The 16,586-nt window shown below is 42.5% G+C and overlaps 1 protein-coding gene across 3 annotated transcripts in view; it reads right to left on the bottom strand.

Annotated features, from left to right (window-relative positions):
• Positions 1–4,645: 4,645 nt before the first annotated feature.
• Positions 4,646–16,586, bottom strand: part of pdzrn3b (PDZ domain containing RING finger 3b) — an 81,082-nt gene continuing 69,141 nt past the window's right edge. For all 3 annotated transcript variants that reach the window (XM_058087861.1, XM_058087869.1, XM_058087879.1), the window contains 7 exons: positions 11,620–11,873; positions 10,753–10,840; positions 9,361–9,459; positions 9,049–9,111; positions 8,624–8,725; positions 8,378–8,494; positions 4,646–7,694 (listed from right to left, as the gene is read on the bottom strand). In XM_058087861.1, the coding sequence (XP_057943844.1) occupies positions 6,183–7,694; positions 8,378–8,494; positions 8,624–8,725; positions 9,049–9,111; positions 9,361–9,459; positions 10,753–10,840; positions 11,620–11,873 (2,235 nt within the window). In that variant the 3' untranslated portion in view covers positions 4,646–6,182. The remainder of the gene's footprint in view (positions 7,695–8,377; positions 8,495–8,623; positions 8,726–9,048; positions 9,112–9,360; positions 9,460–10,752; positions 10,841–11,619; positions 11,874–16,586) is intronic.

Genomic DNA, 16,586 nt, shown 5'->3' with positions numbered 1-16,586 from the left:
TTCTTGCAGAAGCACATTATTTTCTACTTTCACGGTCCAATGGTTGACTTCCTTTTCGAGAACGCCAGACTTCGGAAGCTCTGCTTTGCTTCACAAGGACAGTGAGAAGCACTATGTACTGTGTTGAAATGTTTACTGAAAAAAAAGGACTAGAAATTCAATTATCTTCACGTCCAGACTGCGGTGCGTTTAAGTGATGGATTCCTTGTGCAGCTCAGCAAGCTCAGACTTCAGGTGGCGGCTGTTTGAATTCTCCACGTCTCTACCGCCGTAGCCTCATCACTGAGAAGAGACAGTGATGGAAAGCTACTTTGATTTACGGCATCTATTTGTGGCTCTATCGGTTTCTCTTCCAGCTCGGCTTGATGCACACAACCACATCAAAGACACAAAGCACATGATACAAAGTGGCGGTGATCGTGCTTGGGAATAAAGCGTCTTCGGCAAGACTCGTTGGGGTTCAGGTTGTAACGTTTACTCGCCGTAGCGTCACGTAACCCGTCCATCCACTTATTACTCACAGACGTCAAGGAACTGGAGAAATATTGAAGATGACATCATCTCGGCTACAAGGAAATTAAAGACGCGACTTGATGCAGCTGGAAGTCAACAACAAATTGACAACTCTGTTGTCAGGAAGAGGAAGAGGAGAAGCGAGACAGTCTGTAATGTAACAAATGGCAACAATAAACATAAGCAGATAGCAAAAAGGTTACAAATTCAAAAAAGGTCGACAATGACAACTGGAGTAACCCTGATGTGGAAATATGTATATATGTATCATACGTGGAAATATGTAAGATTTAAATAACAGTAAAATATATTTCCCCTAGAGTGGTTTGTACATTTTATAAGTACTTTATACTGCATGCCTGGAATTATTTCTTAACTTATTCGCTTCCGAATTCTCACAAAAATTCTCACAAAAATTCTCAAAAATGGCTTTTGAAAAACATCTGAGATTGAATGAATTAACATTTAAGACATCATTTAAAATGTGTTTAATAACCGAAACACCTATTATAGGGTTTAGAGCAGGGGTGGGCAAATATTTTGACTTATGGTCCGCATTTGGCCCCCGGGCCGTAGTTTGCCCACCCCTGGTTTAGAGTATAAACTGTATAAACTGTTACTTACTGCTTGCCCTTCTGACTCTTCCACACCACCAAGTCATGTTGGAAAGGGAGTCGGGCTTGAGCAAGTTTGTGGGCTAGTCCAGCTGCATACACACCCAAATAAGGAAGTCTGCTCTCTGTGATGTCACAAAGACACAGTTTTACCACGCCTTCTGAAACCCAGTGTTTTCATCCCAAACTTCCAAATGCGCAAACCCCCACCAAGTAACGTTGGAAAGGAAATCGGGCTTGAGCAAGTTTGTGGGCTAGTCCAGCTGCATAGTGGACAAGTGTGAAAAGCCGTTGACAGATTGAAATACATTTGTTTTGCTGGTCGGGAATCAGGAACTCCAACCACTTGTGCCTGACGGTGGCGTCTTCAGGAAGTGGAAACAATTCCCCTTACAACACAAACAGAGAAGCAGAGCTTGGTGGAGGTTATCCGGCTTACAGACACACCCAAATAAGGAAGTCAGCCCTCTGTGATGTCACAAAGACACGGTTTTACCATGCCTTCTGAAACCCAGTGTTTTATCTCAAATTTCAAAATGCGCAAACCACCACCAAGTAACGTTGGAAAGGAAATCGGGCTTCAGCAAGTTTGGGGGCTAGTCCAGCTGCATAGTGGCCAAGTGTGAAAAGCCGTTGACAGATTGAAATACATTGTTTTGCTGGTAGGGAATCAGGAACTCCAACCACTTGCCTGATGGTGGCGTCTTAAGGAATTGGAAACAATTCCCAACAGAGAAGCAGAGCTTGGTGGAGGTTATCTGGCTTACAGCCACACCCAAATAAGGAAGTCCGCCCTCTGTGATGTCACAAAGACACAGTTTTACCACGCCTTCTGAAACCCAGTGTTTTTATCCCAATCTTCCAAATGCGCAAACCTCATTATCTGAAACCTTGGCATCGTTAACACGAGAATCCAACATTGTAAATATACATTTATAGGTCAGAATGGTGTAAAAAAGCATAATAGTTACATTTACTTATAAAACTACGAATGTGACACAAGGGGCTTGATTTCATCCAGATACTAACCACTCATAGAAGCAGGTTGTGTTTTATTTTCTGTAAGGTTTACCACTTCTCTAATGAAGTACAATTATTGACTCTACGCAACATGTTACCACCGTTGGGCCCGCACGCCACTCCACATCCACTCAGTCTAATGGCACTGAAGGGGCTTGTTTGAAACCCGCCTGATGCTTTTAGAGGCCATTAGGAGAGATGTGACCTGGTCTTTGCACCCGGCTGTAAAAAGTGTGAACGTGAGACTAATAAAGGTGCAATTACCCCAACTGAGTGTGTGTGTGTGTGTGTGTGTGTGTGGTGATATTACGCTCGAGTGCTACTGTATACGTGCATCCTGCAGCTGAGGAGGAGGAGGGTGGCTTTCATGCTTTATGATGATGATAATGGATTGTTGGGCCACACCGGAGAGGAACATGGGACCTCATCTCCAAGTAAAAGAGACTGTCTGAGCACAAACAGGAGGATCTTTGACTACTTCCCTTAGACCAGGGGTCGGCAACCCACGGCTCCAGAGCCGCATGTGGCTCTTCAACCTCTTTGTTGTGGCTCCCGTCGCAATGGTCAAGTATTTAACACCCGAACTTGTTGGGGCCAGAGTGAACATGTTTGTCAACAAATGTAAACAGTATAATTTAATTAAAGTAATTAAATGAAATTAAAATTAATAATTTTAATTAACTATTTTAATTACATTTTAATGAAATGTTAATTAAAATAAATATTTTACATTAACATTTAAAAAATAATTTTACATTAAATATGTTAAATAATAATTTAACATAATTTAATAATAACTAATTTAACATTAAATATAATTTAAATTAATATTTAAAATAAATATTTTTAATTAACATTTAATCAAAATGTAATTAAAATTAACATTTAATTTACACAGATATTTATGTACATTTATCTTCTATATTAGCAAGATCCGATACTAGCAAGAGTACTCGAAAAAGTACTCTCCGCTTTTTCTTCTCGGAACTACTTTGATACCCCAAAATTCCCTCTAAATCTGGCAGTCAATCAAAATCATGGGAGACTCGCGTTTCGCTTCGGATGTGATCACGTCGCTTTCAAAGTTCTGAAAATTCATAAGATATTGTTTTTGAATTATGTTTTGCGACTCCAGTCTATTTCCCTTTTAGTAAAATGGCTCTTTTGATAGGAAAGGTTGCCGACCCCTGCCTTAGACCAGCAGGGGGCCAGGTGGGGGCGTCACTTTTTGATACATTTTGTACATTTAACAATCTAAAATATGCTAAGGGAGATGGCACGGCGCAACCAAGGCGATTTTTTTTTTTTTCATGGGGCCCAAAATTCCTGGCGGCGCCCCTGCTTTTACCAAAACAACTGTCCTCAAAAACGTTTCAATGTCTGCTCTTTTTGTTCCATTCCTTGCATCGTCGCAACCATGCTGTTGGCAACGTCAATGACTTGGAATGCGCCCTAACTCTTCGAACAAATTAATTGGCTGCCAAGCAGTAAATCAGCGGATCGGGGAATCTAACCCGGGAACTGCTTGGTGAGAAGAGTTGCAAAGCAGTGGGAGGATGCACTGCTGTGAGTTACGGTTCTGCTAAGAGTCAACAAAGCGCAACCAATGGGATCTTCGGAGTTAAAACGTCTTTTATTTTTATTTTCGTTCTGCAGTTCTTGTTTTTTTTTATTTTTTATTGGCCCTGAGCATATTCTAAAAATATAATTATTGGTGAGATATTATAGTGGCTTGATAATAATTTGTAAATCAGACAATACCATAATAAAACAGAGGGAGATGGAGACAGCGCCACAGGAAACAGAGCATTGAGTGAAGGCCACCCTCAAGGCGACACCGTGACTCTGACAGACTCCATCTGTTCAAGGATCATCTTTCATTATCATTTGTTATACATTTTACTATTGGATTCATATGTGAAGCATGTAATAGAGCGGGGGGGGGGGGGGGGGGGGGGGGGGGGGCAAATGTTTTGGAACTACTGAAATATGAAAGAATGCAAGAACTTTGTTTTAAAAAAAAATCATAATACTTCAACTTTCTTCTTCAACTTTCACCCCTTGCAATATTGCTGCAATTGATGATTGCTGTTTCCTGGTAGGCTATGGACTATTATTGGTCAAAACATATTGAAATATAATATATATATATATAATATTATGGCCACTAGGTAGCAGTAATGTTACATGGATGATACATCTACCCGACGTTGCACTCAATGTAGCCAGTGTGAGTGGAAAAAAAGGTACCCTCCCGTTCCGTGTGGAAGTGGTAAGTTTGTGGCTTCTTATTTCCCACTTTGTAAATATGCCATTTATTAATATTAAACCCAACATTGCAGAAATTGTCTTTGGGTCCAGAACCAACCGCAATGAACTAGAACTGTGGTCATGCTGTGGCGCAATGAAAATGTATTATCATAGAAGAAATCACATCTGGAGATTATCTGATCAACCGAAGTGGAGTTTTTAATTTTTTTTTTATTATTATAAAAGTATTTTTATTTCATTAGACACCAAATAATGGCAATGTTATGTTATTCTATATTTGGCACAGGCCGTTTAATACCTTTTGGGACGTGTTTATTCTGAGTTAGGCTTTCTTGACTAGCACTAAATATACTCCACAATTATAACAAACAATTCCAACAAACATGCTCATCATATATAAAACAATAATTTATTTCTGCCATTTTCCAGGATGTCAAATTATGTCTAACTAAGGATTTATTAGGATGTTATTCTCTTCAATACATGAAGGCCTAAGAAAGAAAAAGTGACTATAAAGTGTGCTTAAACACAAAGAAATGCCTTTTTTTTCCTAAACGTAGGCACATACACTTTGACGATCTCTACATTATGTAACAGCTGGTACATCGCTGTTGGTATTAACTTTGGGACTCAGCACCGTTTAAGGGAAATGAAAGTTCAAGTAAAACTGCACTTAAAAAAAAAATTGCCCATCATCCACACTCTTAATATGAGACACAAATATATGTTTTTCACTTTTCTGCATGTTCTAAAGCTACACAAACAGATAAAAGAGGCAGCTAAGAATGCATGTAATGGGATGCACACATTCCAACTATAAAGCCTTCTGGAAAAAAAAAACTAAAAAACTTTAAATTTACATACAATATGACCTGCATATTAACTCATTTGCTACCAAATTTATACATTTTTTCTTCAATGCATTGACGGAAAATACACATAATTCAGTTCTAAATGTGTAAATTGTAAATTAATTATCTTAAAGTAAAACATAATTTTTTTTGCGTTATGTTGTGGCAGAGTTGTTTGGATATTTTGGATGAATATATATATCGCTACATTTGTGTCGAAGTGAAAAAAAAAATTTTCTTTTCACAGAAACCTGATATTTTGCTGAAACTTACCTACGTTGTACTACATTGTCTCAGCATGTTTATAAAACCATAAAACTTTGCTACGGGGGGGTTGGCGGTGTTTTAATAACAGCCATTATAGGCGATTTTATCAGTTTTTATATCTTTAGAACAGACAGACAATAAAAAGATTGTGGATGATGGGCGATATTCCCCCCAAAGTGCAGTTTTCCTTTCAAACATGTATTTGCAGCAAACATGTACTTATTTACAAAAGTCCTTTTGAAAAGGATCGCTTCCACTATTGTCTTCCAAAAAGTATGCAAAGCAGAAAAATACTGATAAAAGATATACAATATAGTAACAAAATAATGTAAGATAGTGTAATGCTGGCTGTTTACATGTGGCACTTCTTTCATACTTCCAATAAAAAAGTATGTTTATTATCCAAAAGAGCAAGCAGAAAAGTAGAAAAGTTATTCATTTGGTAAAGGTCGCCTCCAATCACCCCCCCAAAAAGCATATCCAGTCAAATAAAAACATCATTCTTTTCCCCAAAGCAGTGGAAACTTTCCATAAAAGTCTTTCCTTATTTCTTATTTACATTTTTCCACATTGAAGAAAGCAGATTTGCGGTAGCGTCCTATTTACACTTCTTCACCCTCCAGTCGGCCCCCCCTGAGAGCCGGACTCAGACCGTGGTCACAGACAAGAGCGAGGTGTAGACCTTAGTACCGTCTGGCGACTTGGTACCGTGGGTCAGCAGTTCCTGGATGGTCATCCAGTTGTCAAATATTTTCTTATTTCTCTTTTTCATCATCTTTTTGTGGCTGAGTTCGATGATGTTGGGTTCTTTTTTGTCCTCCACGCTGACCTGCTCTTTGAGACAATCGGCTCGACTTTGCTTCATGAACTCGCGGCGTTGCCTCTGCTCCTTGGAGCGGACGGCGTGCTGCTTCCGCTCCTCCTTGCTCCAGTAACGGCCCATCTTCAGCTCGCTGATGGCGTCGTCGTCTGTGGTCATGCCGCTGCGCTCCTCGTGTATACGGAGGGCGCGCTCCCTCAGAAGCTTGTCACGAACCGGCCGCTTGGTGATGTAACGGGTGCCGTCGCTTCGGATCTTCACCTTCCACTCCATCTTGGGGACCAGGTCGTTGGGGGTCGTGGGGTCCCGGCACATGCTGACTAGGCTCATCTGGCTCTGGGCGTACTCTACGGCGGATTTCTGCTGGATCAGCTGCATGTAACTCTGGTAGTGCTGGGCGTGGGCGGGGATGTGGGCGTGCTTGTAAGGAGAACGTGGATGAGCTAAGCTCCGCCCTGTTTTTCCGGACTCTACCAGTTTCTTGTCCTTACTTTCTCCCTGCGGAGAATCTGCATCCTTTGAAACGGCTTTGCTACGACCGGATCCACAAGCTTCCTGGACTGGGGACAGGAGGGATTTGATCAGCCTGCCGGTGGAGCCAGAAGGTCCAGCCGGACCCTGGTTCTCCGCCCCACGACGCAAAGAGTTGTCCGGAGACAGCTCCAAAGTCAGAGGCGTACTACGGCAGCTTTCGCCGGTGTTGTAGGCACTGGAGCTATCTTTGTCCGACTTTTCCGGCATCTCCGTGATATCTGAGAGCTCATGGCGGCGTGCGTCGATGCTGGTGTTGTAGTTGCGGAAGCCGCTGTTGTGGAGCATCCAGGATTCACGGCACTGCTCCCTGAGCTGCTGCATCTTGTGGGCACGGACGATATTAAGGCACTCCAGCTCGATGTTACGCAGCTCCTCATTGAGCAGCTCAAGATCTTTGTCCACGACCTCCTGGTCTTGACCCTCTGCTCCGCCACCACCTTGGCAGTACAGGCTCTGAATTCCACCGTTCCTCATTTGGCACTTGAGCTCCAGGAGTTCTCTGAAGCGCTCGCATTCGTCCGCCGGGATGCCGAGAAAGTCGGCGTCGGCGTAGTCTGCGGAGATGAACGACTCGCCGCTGAAGGGGAGGTCGGCGCTCCCGAGGGTGTCCTGGCTGTAGGTCAGTTTTCTGTAGCTGCTCAGGGTGTTGGAGGATGTGGTCTGGTCGTCGGCGAGGTTCTCCTGCTCGGAACTCTCATCGTTGCGTGTGCTCTCGTCGGTGCGACCGACTCCGCTGTCCTTTTCGTGGTGATTGGAGAGAAGGGTGGCCGTGTCGGTGGTTCCTCCGTCCTCCTCGTGCTTCTTCTGCACAGACAGGCAACGCAAAAGGCTTCTAAATAAAGTTGCGCTGTACAAATATCGACTGGTTAAATTTAGCTGACGGCGCCTGCAACTCATCGGTTGTCGGTCAAAGTGACTGCAGATCATAAGATCATTAGATTATTAAGATCATAAGATTAAGATCACCAAGTTCACCAAGCTCCCAATCTCATTCCGCTGAATCTAATGACTTCCATCCATCCATTTTCTATGCCGCTTATTCTCACTATGGTCACGGCTATGCTGGAGCCTATCCCAGCTGATGACAGGCGGGGTGAACCTGGGACTGGTCGCCAGCCAATCGCAAGAATCCATAGTCATCACTAGCTTATAGCGCCCTCTTGTGGTTGTTTTGCTCCTTGGTCCATTTTTTTTTAAACATATCAAATATATTGTAGGATTAAAACTTTACAAGAGTTCCCATTGGAGTATCGCTCCAAAGAAATGATTTTCCCAATGAAAAACATTTTTGCGCTCTTTGCCGATGAATACGCCAGATGACTCGAATATCAGCTAACAGATGAACCATCATCGGGGGTTGGCTCAGGCATGGAGTCATTCAATGTTTTAAAGCTGACGAATAGATCCGCAACGCCTCGTCACGCCGAGCGTGTCCTTTTGTGTAGTGGTTGTAACACGTGTGTACGGTACGTGTGCGTGGCGAGTACCTGCTGCAGCATGCTGGCGGTGAACTGCATCGCCTGATGGTGCTGCTGCTCCAGCATATCCATGTGGAGGTCATCGAGGAAGTCATTCCTGTCATCATCCATCCAACCCTCATCCAGCTATAGGAGATACGCTTTATTAGGTATGGATATTCAACAAAAACATACCGTAATTTATAGTTAGATGTTGGACTATATATATATTTTTTTTATTTTATTGTCAGGTGCCACCCATGTGATCCAAATGACCTGAATCTCTGGTCTGGCCAGCAGGAGGGAGATGTTGTGGTTTCCTTCACTGGTCAGCAGCATAACTGCATCTTCACGGTTTTGTATCTCGATGCCATTAATCTTCAAGACAAGACAGAAAAATATAAAAATATAATATTTCTCTCAAAGAAATCAATATAAAGACACAACAACAAATAAAAAATGTATAGGTCAATACATGGTAAATTTTTTTTTTCAAGTTTCAAGTCAATACCAATAACTTTTATATCTATTAAATTAAATTATGTCTACTAATCAAATCAAATCAACTTTATTTGTAGAGCACTTTTCCTGCAAGGAGATGCAACACAAAGTGCTTTCCAGAATTAAAACAATTACCACAATTAAAAAGGAAAACAATGAAGAAAAGCACCTCTGATTAATAAAAAATGAAAACATCTTACCTGGACAATTTTATCACCTTCTCTAATTCGGCCATCTTTAGCGGCAATGCTGTTTGGGTCGATCTACAGTAAGAATAAAACAATAACCCGGTAAGACAGATTATCTCTGTAATGCTAGTTTTGGTCTAGAATGAATCACATTCACATTATCATAACATTCACATAACATATTCACATAACATATCGTCCCTCGTTTATCACTGTTAATTCCGCAAAGCTTAAATGGAGGCAGCTCTTGTTTGTTGACACCGTCTTCAGTTGTTCAACCAAAAATCGGCACGGTCTAATTCATGATAGCGATGGTCAGTATACCTCGCTAATGTAGATCCCCGCTTCATCCTCATCATCAGTCCGGTAACAGATGGTCAGGCCGAGCTTGTCTTGGATGTTGGCTCTGTACAGATCCACCTCCTGTTCAGACACATTTAGCACGTATTAACGTTAAACATCCACAGAAGTCAAATACTTTTTTTTTTTTTTTTAAATGAACCATTGAGAAGAAATTTTTGGTCCGGAAGGTTGACTCTGAAATGGGATCCCCGTGGAAGCGTGACATCCCAATCGCTGCAATTAATCTTGCGCTTGGACACAGAGCAGCTATTGGCTTATTAAGAGGCCCCGCTGACAGAATGAGGAATGATGCAGCCAACAGCAGGCGGACTTGGTCCTGCTTCCACTTGTCAACACCTGTAATCTCCTAGATACAGGTACAGATAGCGGCTGGATAAGCCTCCGTGAGGGATCAACACACAAAAGCTCCCAGGATGTGCAGTCTTAACTCATTCGATACCCAAAAGATTAGGTTGTATAGTAACGTATTTCTATGCCACTGAAATGCTTTGCTCAGACGAACTTCAAAAACTTTTGTTTGTTTTTCATTTTAAACTCGTATTGGTATTAGTTTGTATATTTTTTAGGTAAACCTATTGAGTGTTAAGTTGCTGTGTGATGAGTTTAGTGTTCATTCTAAGATAAGACCATGTTATATTGGGTAATGAGTTGGGTTTTTTCAAAGGCCATGATTGGCGCCTGTCAAATAAAGAGTTGCGAGCCACAATATGCCATTTCGGTTCGATTTCGCTTTGAGGCGGTCCTTCTGAAGCGGATTAGTAACTTATACAATCTTAATGTACCTGATCCGATTCCAACTGCAGAAACACTACAATTGTTGGCCTCCTATAAAAGGACACTGTCAAGGTCGGCCATGTTTAGCTGCTCCCCATCTGCGCTGTTCCAGCCTGAACTTCACCCCCCTGGTCTTCCCCTCATCGCTCATCCATGGATATTACTCATTTCTGCGGTATGCGTTCTGGGGTGGGTGGAGGTTAAAGAGTCTGTGACCCCCACAGCTACATTATGGTCTCATCCAGGCATTGTTAACATGCATCAACTGATTCATCACGACTGATCTATTATCTGTTCCATCTAATTATCTGGCATCCACTCATCTCGACAGTGCAGGACTCTCGGAAGACTTATTGGGTCCTGTCACTAATACGTAATGATGCCGCCATTGTGCATCTGCTGGAGCAAAGCGGCGACTTGATTCCTATCAGGACGACGTATCAGCGTCTGTGTTAGGAAGCGAGGCCCATCAATAAGTCGGACATATTGGCCCATTGACTGGAGACACAAAGGCGAGTCGCGGTCTTGATGGGACAACAAGGCATTTGTTGATCTCCTTTCGGAAAACATGATTCTTACCTCGTATTCCAGCTCTTCACGTTCTATGTCCTGATTGATGCCATCCAGGAAATCGTTGGGGTCAAAGTATTCGTGCCCAGGAGGATGCCTGAGTAAAAAAAGGATAAAAATACATTTTAATTTAATTTTGCCCCAGACCTGAGAATGTAACGAGACAGCAACTTAATGTAGATATCGAACTTGAATCAAAACTGTACAAGCGACCTAGAGGCTAATCATAAATTAATATGCTCTGTTATTAATTTGACTTGAAAATCAATTAAAAAATTCACAATAATCTCTTAAAGGCAAACTGCTGCTGCCCGGGAGAGCAAAACCTAGCAAGACTGAAGGACCTGACACAGAAGGATAACAAAGGGAATATGCTAATATCCATGAATACAACTCTCCATTTAATTGGCCCGTGTGCCCAGGGGGAGTCGTCGACTCCTGTGACAGGTACGTGTTCCCATCAAGCCTGGAACACATCCTGTGTGATCACGGCACCGTGGGCTGGGGGAGAAGATAAGGTGTCACGCTCCCAATTAACCGTCTGTGTGAAAAGACTGTCTGTGTTTGAGTGTTAAGTGACATTTTAAACGCAGAAAAGTCATTTTGACCACAACCCGTAGGGGGCGCCGCAAATGTCATTTACAGTTATTATTTATAAATTGCCATATTGTGGTGTTTACATGTACAGTATATTATAGGTCAACGCAACAATATTGCTACTACTCAGACTACTGCAAACTACAACGTTCTGTAGACCATACTACCGCGGACCCTCAGTTTTCATACAGCTCCGTTTTCGAAGGATTCGTTTTTTTCCGAGATTCCACAGTCTACATGAACAATACAATATTGTTTTTTAACAGTTTTTGCGCTTACTCCTCTGGAAGCAGGTACTCCTCAAGCACCGTCATGGAGGGCGAGGGTGGCGGCAGCTTGGCAAGAGGCATAATGTGCTGGAGGGTGATTTCTGTTTGGGTGCTGATATCGGACAGCTGGGTGTCACTGGTTGGGGTGACCACTTTGGGCAGTGGCGCCCGGCGCAAAACCTGCACCATGATGGGATCCTTGGCGGTACGGAAGGCTTCCACTGCCTGATCGTGAGTTGCTTTGGATAGGTCTTTGCCATTCACCTGGAGGAAGCAGCACAGGAAAAAAAACACTTGTTACATATGCTATTCATCATACACAATTTATGACATTTGTGGAACACATGGTACCATACATGTAATGCAGATACCCTCAAGGTTTTATAATCATACACATAAACAAACCCACAAATCGTCAATGGGTCAAAGGGTATCCCAATTTTTTTACTGTATTAAAAACCCCACAAACACAAGAAGAATGAGTAACAATTCATCACTCTATGAGGTTATGTTACCGGGTCAGAGTCTGCCCAAACACAATGAAACTTTAATAAGGTGAACCCGCTCTTAATTAATCAAAGTCAATTGGGACATGAATGGTCTTTCATCAAGCAACGTTAGGAAATACCGTATTTAACCTCCTGGATTTCGTGCCACGCATTAACCTCAGAGGATGAAGCAAAAGCAAAAAGGCTCAGAGATGGGATGTGAACCACCAATATAATAATTCATAGTGACACAGTTCCAACAAAACAAAAGCTCAAGTCGCTGCTCCAAGTACCCCGGGGTCCCTAAACCCCCAAAATATCCATGTTAGGCTAAACAGAGACCCGACATTGAATGCAAGCGTGAATTTAATGCTTGTCTTATTCCCTTTTGCACCCTGGAACCAGGAACTCCAGAACTCCAGTTTGGGCAGCTTTGCTCAGGAACCCACGCAAGACATGGTGTATCATTTTTTTCTGGGGGGAACAGACGGAAAACCCAGAATGGGGAATTTTGGTTGAATTTGGGGTTGTCTGTACCTGAGGTAGAATTGGACTAAACAATTGGATTAATGGCCAATATGTACTAAGTACATGATGTGTTTTGTACGTTTGGTTACCGGTTACAGATCTATTACATACACTATTACGTAAACGCTAATAAATACAAGACTCAAAGATGAGTAGAGTCCAAGCTGCCTTCCACAAGATGTGATACCCGGGGGAACCGGTACAGAAGTATGGAGTACTCCAGGTCCTTCGGTGTGTCATATTTGGTGTGCCTGACAAAACTTCCAATTCATCTACATTTCCAAAATAATAACTTGCAGCTAATGCGCTGCATGATGAATAATCAGCAAGCAACCTTTCAGACCGTTTCACACAATTCAAATGTAACGTCTGAAAAGAAACAACCGGTAAAGAAAAGAGCCTCGATTGATTTAGTTGGTCGGTTTTGTAGTGAATCTGCAATAAACCATCCCAAAAAATCAGCCCCCAATCGTCATGCGTGCCCCCCAGCAAGCTGTGATGTTGCACATCAGCTGAGGAATACAAGCTCTTTTGTGTTTCCTTCCCTCTGCATGCTGTCTCCAGCAGTCAAACCTGGTTGCCGGGAATCCTTGAGCTACTTGAAGGCAGTGAACCAGAGACAAAGCCTTTAGCCCCCTTCTTCTGTTGAGCCTGGAGCATTCTGCTTCAGTGCTCTCAATGGGGGGAGTCTCCTCCCAGCTGTGGAGGGGGTCCCACGGCCTCTATTCACGACTCTCACCTCTGACACACAACGGTCCTTTGCGGCACACTGGGAAAAAACACACAACACTCCTCTGACACAATACATAGTGCCTCATCGCCGGAGAGATGTCGAACTATGCTATGGTGACCCTGTGTTAAAGTTGAAGTACACTTGTTTCCATATATTAAGTATATATAAGTATAAAGCTGAAATGGGCCGATGGAAAATGACTTCTTAATCAAAGGCCGGATTTTCCTCCGTGATGCGATTGAGCTGTTGTCCATGTTGACGTAACGAACCATGACCGTCTTTCAGAAATGACGCTGACAACCTTTGGTCTTGGCTGTGAAAGAGGTCTCTGTTAAATCAATTTAATGACAAGACAGCCGCATGGTCCGACTTAAAGGAATACTAATTTGATCCACATCACGTTTGGATTTTTCTTTCTTTGGTTGTTCTTGTTTCTTTCTTCGTGGCAGTTAAGGAATTTACACAGGAGTGGTGTTGTAATCGATTGCCAATGGACTGGCATACTGGACCCCATACCTGTATACCCATGGAAAAGACACGTATCCCAATAAACAAACCAGCATCCCATGTAAAAGACATGTATCCCAAGAAACAGACCCATATGCAGATAAACAGACCTTCCCTGAGACCCACAGACCAGTATCACAATGTAACCGATCTGTGTCCCATGTAACAGACTGGTATCCCCATATAACAAAACCAGATCCTCAATGCAACAGACCTGTATCCCCATAAAACAGACCAGAAATAGGCCAGAATCTGTACACAACACACATGTGTGCCAATGACAAAGTCCAGTATCCCAAGATAACAGACCTGTATCCCCATAGAGAAGACACACATCCCAATTAAACAACCAGCATTCCCAATGCAACAGACCAATATGCAGATAAAACAGACCTTCCCCGAGAACCCCAAACCAGTATCACAATATAACAAAACCGAGCATCTCTGAATACAGTACCTGTATCCTTATGTTACATAACCGTATCTCTTTGCATTTGACCTATATATCAATTTAACAGCATTTCCCAGAACCCCGGTATGTGTATGTAAAACGTGTATGCCTTGCTTGTCTATGCTACACCTGCAATGAAAATGAATCCTTGTCTGCCCTTGGCACAGACAGACTGGATTCTTGTGAAGAATCATAATGAGAACAGCAGGGGTGACTTATGCTGCAACGGAGAGGATAAACTACCCATAATATAGTTGAAGACATTAATAATGTTATACTACGGTATATATTTTGTTTGGTCCAAACAAGCAGGTACTCCATTAAAAAGCCAAGTGTTTTGGTGAACAGATCCAAGAGTAAAATAGAGACTTTTATACTCAGGAAGAGAAAACCCTGGGAAATTCATCCTATAGGTGAACACTATATAGAACCGTCCTTCTTTTTCTGAGCAAACTTCTTAGACGTTTTCTTCAAAGTCTGTATTTCAGAAGAGTGGGACGGGGGGCTGGCATGACAGAGTGTGCAGGCTTATTTGGTGGAACTGTGCAGCATTTGAGTGGCAGTCTGAATGTGGGCCTTCTAGCTTGGAAAACACAGTTAATCCCTCTTTTATTTTACTCTAAAGCACACTTGCAAAGAATGAAAGAATAACATTAAAGGACTAGTCGATGATATCTAAATGTGTTTGGAGATACCTTTTGAGTGTGCCTTTAAATCTGTACAAATGATTCTTTGACAGCAAAGACAGTACAGCAGTCTTTGGAGGATCTCGGCGTGGATTACAAGATTAAACAGCAAGATGCTTGCTAGATGCTTGAGATCACTTGCTCAAAGACACGTCTAATCGGCTTTAGGCATGGGACAGTCGGACAATTAACTCATTCAATGCCAGACATTTGTCAAAAAGACAACCCTTTCAGTACCGACCATTTTGACTGATCTTTCAAGGCGAGTACGATATAGATTTAGACAATTTACACGTCGAGATATGTGCTAAAGCGACGATTTCTGAGTAAGTTATTGTACGAGAAAACAGGAAATTGATCACAATTCTTTTACGTGGATCTAAACCAGGGATCTCAAAGCCAATTTACTTGGCGGCCACTGGAGCTAGGGTCTGGGTGAGGCTGGGCCACATCAGGTTTTAAAAAAAAATCCTCTTTTTCAGTGTTTTGATCTCAGTCATAGATGATGACAGAAAAAGCAAAACCCGCGGGCCGCGAGTTTGAGACCCCTGATCTAAACAATCCAACCACCTGTGACAGAATAAGTTGGTATCCATCTGCTGGACAGGTTTGAACCCTTAGAGACACCCTAGTATCGCGAAATAACCTGTGTTGTTGTATTACCCGACCAGTTCAGGGTGCACCCCGCCCAAAGTCAGCTAGGATAGGCTCCAGCATACCCCCGCGACCCTAATGAGGATAAGCGGCATAGAAACAGAATGGATGGATGTTGTAGTACCGGTGTTCCAATATGAGAGGTACAAACGTGGAAGGTGGCATTTGCATGTGAACAGCAATATCAGCCAACCAGTGAAAGGTCACGCCTCATTAACATTTATAGATACTGACATACGGGCCAATCCCTGAAGGATTAGAGCCGTCACTTGCCAACTCAAATTTTCAGCTCCCTTCCCAGATTTCCAGGAGACGGGATTCAATGAGCTACTCCTATGATTTCGATCATTATCATCTGGAAGACTGATCATCTTCAGTGTTTTTCGGATGAGGTCCGGAGGTTCTCATCCAAGATGATAGAATTAATGGTCATGAAATAAATGTAAGCAGTCTTAGAGTTTGTTTGACATGACAAAGAACCTCTGAGGCCGGTCTGGGTCTTGAAATGTCATCACGTCACACGTGTTCTTTTGCACATAGACCGGCTGTAGGATTGGCCGTAGACTTTGGAGGACCACCGACGTTGTGTTTCTCACCATGCTTCCATTAGATTATTCCGGCCCATCCATCCATCCATCCATCCATGCATCCATCCATCCATCCATCTTTGCTGGTAAACATTCTTGTCTTGTGGTCTTTAATACACATAATGAGCCATGGTTGGCATGCTCCCTTGAGCAAGGCACAGAAACACCCTGGACTGTTTGTGCACCCTGTTAGAAGTGTAAATTTCATTTCCCTTTAAGGGAATACAAATGAATAATCAGTAGTATAAAAAAATATATATGTAAATATTACTCCAAATATTACTCAATAAAATGGCTCAATATGAATGCAAATTGTTTTTGTAATTTCGGTTTGTCGGCCTCA

The sequence above is a fragment of the Doryrhamphus excisus genome, chromosome 1 (genome assembly GCF_030265055.1).
Source record: "Doryrhamphus excisus isolate RoL2022-K1 chromosome 1, RoL_Dexc_1.0, whole genome shotgun sequence".
Classification (NCBI taxonomy): domain Eukaryota; kingdom Metazoa; phylum Chordata; class Actinopteri; order Syngnathiformes; family Syngnathidae; genus Doryrhamphus; species Doryrhamphus excisus.
Note: the sequence above shows the minus strand (reverse complement) of the source record. Positions and strands in the feature narration are given on the sequence as shown.